General features: G+C 58.5%; 1 protein-coding gene across 1 annotated transcript; it reads left to right on the top strand.

Annotated features, from left to right (window-relative positions):
* Positions 1-859: 859 nt before the first annotated feature.
* Positions 860-1,570, top strand: LOC123114684 (uncharacterized). The gene has a single exon (XM_044536126.1). It carries the CDS (start codon positions 994-996, stop codon positions 1,333-1,335), a length of 342 nt encoding a protein of 113 aa, XP_044392061.1. The 5' UTR covers positions 860-993; the 3' UTR covers positions 1,336-1,570.
* Positions 1,571-3,736: the final 2,166 nt, after the last annotated feature.

Genomic DNA, 3,736 nt, shown 5'->3' with positions numbered 1-3,736 from the left:
TATCATGTCATTGATAGATATACATAGGTGGCATTACAAACACGCCCATGTACGCGGGCCAGCGTTGGTTCAACCATTGCAAGCTTTGTATTGTGCAAAACAAAACATTGCAAGCTTTGTCATAGGTTAATATCGAATCACCAATGACATATCTTGGCAGGATGTGTAGTTTTGGACGTGATATCACGAGATGCTAATTCCTGTCTTATTATCTTCATCAGCTCGATTTTGCAAAAAAAAAAAGCTTCATCGGCCTTGACGTATTCTACCCTAATGAATTTGCGCTCGTGATGAATTTAGGTGCGTGGGCGAGTCCCGGTTGGAAAAACCTCATTAGGGGCATGGCCAATGCGTCGCCTCAGCCTGGTGCCCCGCAGGCCAGGTAGGCTCGGATGCCACCGTGGCTGCTCAGATGAGTGTCTCGCAGGTGTCAGGGACTCCTCTGCAAGAGGCGGTCTCTCGAGGAAAGAAAGTAAGAGAGAGAAGAAAAGGGGAAGAGCAAGAGATGGAAAACCCAAAGAATGGGGAAAGGTAGATGGCTCACGTCACATGGCCATAGGTGCGTTGGATGGATTCAAAACTGCGCGGTGGTCTCAACTTCATGCGCTGATGTGAATGGGCCGGGGCAGCACGATGGTGCCGCTTCCATTGTATGTGCCCTTGCCGGCGACGCCCCCGAAGAACGTCACCTTCGTGGCAATGAACGCACCACACCCGAACGGCCAGTCCACGCGGTCACACGTCACGCGCACCCTCCTAGCGGATGCCGCCCCCGCTCACACGCGTCCACGGGGCGTCCCTATCCACCCCTCCCCTCTCCCGCCGTGCGCCGGTATAAATCTCCCACCCCCTCGCACCAACAACTCCATCTCACTCCCTCACAGCGCAACACAGACCTCACAAGCACATCTCTCGTCTCACCGTTCGTTCAGTGAACTCGAGAGTCCAAACTCAGCAGAAGCTCACGAGAAAAGCAGCAGGCCGAGCAAATCAATGGCGATGGCACCGTCAGCATCCGTCGTCTCTTTCTCCGCCCGCCCGTCCGCTGCGCTCCGGCCGCGCGCCGCCTCCGTTACCGCGGGAGCCGGCGGGCGGGTCCGCGCGGGGGCGCCCAAGGGAGGCAAGTGGTGGGCGCCGCTGGTCGGGTGGTCCGGGCGGGCGGACTACATGGAGGCCGCGGCGCCGACGCCGGTGGTCGAGGAGGAGGAGAAGACGTTCGTCGGCCTGACGGAGGAGAAGGCGCGGCAGCTGCGGGCTCGGATGTCGGAGATGGAGAGCTTCCACGACGCCATGTACCACTCCGCCATCGCGTCCCGCCTCGCCCGCTCCACCTAGGAGAACCAGCCACCAACCAACGAAGCCGCTGTTCAGCGCGCTTGTACATAGCCATGTTTCTCGCCGTGCTGTAATCATGGAGGAGACGCTAGATGTGAATACGGGAGGGATCTGGTTTTAGGATTGTAGTCCCTCCCCGATCTTCTCTTTTACTCTTTTGTAATTACACACTATGTGCAAATGTTTCCATGTAAATCCCCCTGAAGATCTGAAAAAAAGTATGTCGCCATAACCATATGTGTGTGTTGTGAGTGAGTGTTTACATGCTTCGGTTTCCAGATGATGCGTGTCAACTGAGTGTAATGGGATACGGCTATGGATTTATTCTGGATCTGGAGTATCAAATCTGCAAATAAAAAGTAAAAAATGCAATACCCCTCTGATGCTACAATGATGCCCTTTTGCCCCCAAAGGATACTGACGCTATAATGATTCTGAGAATCAACCTACAATGCTACAATGATTCTGAGAATCAACCTAGCGTAGTCTACTCTACACCAACCAACCTGAGGTTGCGGCAGGTTGTGCATAGTGATAAACTTCGTGTGACCAACAAAAATACTTCGTATGAGAGCATCTCCGGCCCGGCGCCTCAGACTCGTCTCATCGAGATCAATGTCTGATCATATAATTTTAACCCAGACGGGCGCCTCAAATGCCTGGGCTGAGCGGCAACCATCATATCCAGCCCAAATATATGACGGATATGTGTGCGTTCAGACACGCCCATCATGTCGGACCTGTTAGAAGGGAGAGATGAATTTGGTGGAATAGTTGTTGTATTGCTTGAGCCTCGTGGGCATATATATATATATAGGAGTACAATGATCAAATTGTACAAGACAAGGTAGAACAAATCCTAGTCTATCTCGTCTTTCTTAATGATCAATATACTCAACATTCCCCCGCAGTCACAACGGTAGCGGTCGATGCATCGCGGAAGTCGTGGCTGGAGTGGAACCCAATGAGGTTGCTCAAGCAAGGCGTTAGCCCTTTGTGCCGTTTGTCGATGTAGCCGAGAGCGAAGGGTGGTGTTGCCGTGGTTGAGGTAGCCGTGCGAAGAATGTCGTGGTCGATGTCGAGTCAGGGAGCCGGTCTCGAGGATGTCGCCGTGGAGCCGCGGGCGCAACGGGGCGCCGAGTGAGCATTGGCACAGTGATGTCGAAGTAGTGGTGCGTCGGAAAGGAGATGTTGTTGACAACGCGTCACGGCGGGTTTGCCAAGGCCGGGAACACATCATAGACGAAGGCACGCACCGGTGTTGCCAGTATCGGGCATACGTAGACAGACGAAGACGAAGTTGACGAAGCGTCGCACCAGGCTTGCCAGGCCCGGGGACACGTCGTGGACGAAGGCACGCATCAGTGTTGCCAGCACCGGGCATGCGTAGTCGAGGGACCTGCACGAGCTGTACTCCATGTCGAAGAAGTCCGAGGGGTTAGCAGAGAAGAACTCAACGAGACGGTCGCGGCGCCAATCGGCGCGGGGCCGATGTCGCCCGCGGTTGTCAGAGTAGACGAAGTGGTCGGGGCATATGACGGCGACGCTGGCGCCGACTGGTGCTGGACGAAGACAAAGGGGGTGGACGGGCGGCTGCGGCGGCTATGGGGGTAGCGGCGGCAGGCGGCCGAAGAAGAGCGGCGGCGGCGGCCTGACGGCGGCGGCGGCCAGCTTAGGAGCGCGGCGACGATGCTCGAAGTAGGCGAAGAACCCTGATGGCGTGACGAAGACCGGCGCGGACGGCGGCGTTCCCCCGCCAAGGAAGAAGGTGCGACGCATACCACGGAAAGTTGATGCGCGGGGACGGCGAAGTAGATCGTGGGCCACGGCGCTAGGGCCCGAAGGGGCGACGCAACACCGGTAGGCGGGTCGGGGCGGCGGGGACCGCGGGGCGCAACGCTGCGGCCCGAAGGGCAACGCAACGGCGGTTCGCGAGTCGGTGCAGCCGTGGGGACGGCCTTAGGACAGCGGCGTGGACCGCGTGCCACGCTCGCTACGGCCGGATGGGGCGACGCAGCAGCGACGCGAGCGTCGGTGCAGCCACGGGACGGCCTGGAGCAGATGGCCTCGGGGCGGCAGGGGACCGCACGCCACGACACTACGGCCCGAAGGAGCGACGCAGCGGTGACGCGGGTCGGTGCAGCCGGGAAGAACCACGGGGCGGTGGCACTGCGGCCCGACAGGGCGACACAGTGGCAGCCCGTTGCTCGATCGATGGAGGGGCGCTGTGAACTCGAGACAGTCTTCAAGGGGCCTGCGAAGGTGCGCGCAACCAACGGGCCAGGTTGGTCGCACGGTGTAGATGACGCGGTTCACGGCGGCGGGCGGGTGATCAATCCGAGCGGAGGCCGGGACGTCGCCCGGTGAAGGCGGGATGGCGGCGGAGTCCGAGATGAAGCCG

The sequence above is a fragment of the Triticum aestivum genome, chromosome 1B (assembly GCF_018294505.1).
Source record: "Triticum aestivum cultivar Chinese Spring chromosome 1B, IWGSC CS RefSeq v2.1, whole genome shotgun sequence".
Lineage (NCBI taxonomy): Eukaryota > Viridiplantae > Streptophyta > Magnoliopsida > Poales > Poaceae > Triticum > Triticum aestivum.
Note: the sequence above shows the minus strand (reverse complement) of the source record. Positions and strands in the feature narration are given on the sequence as shown.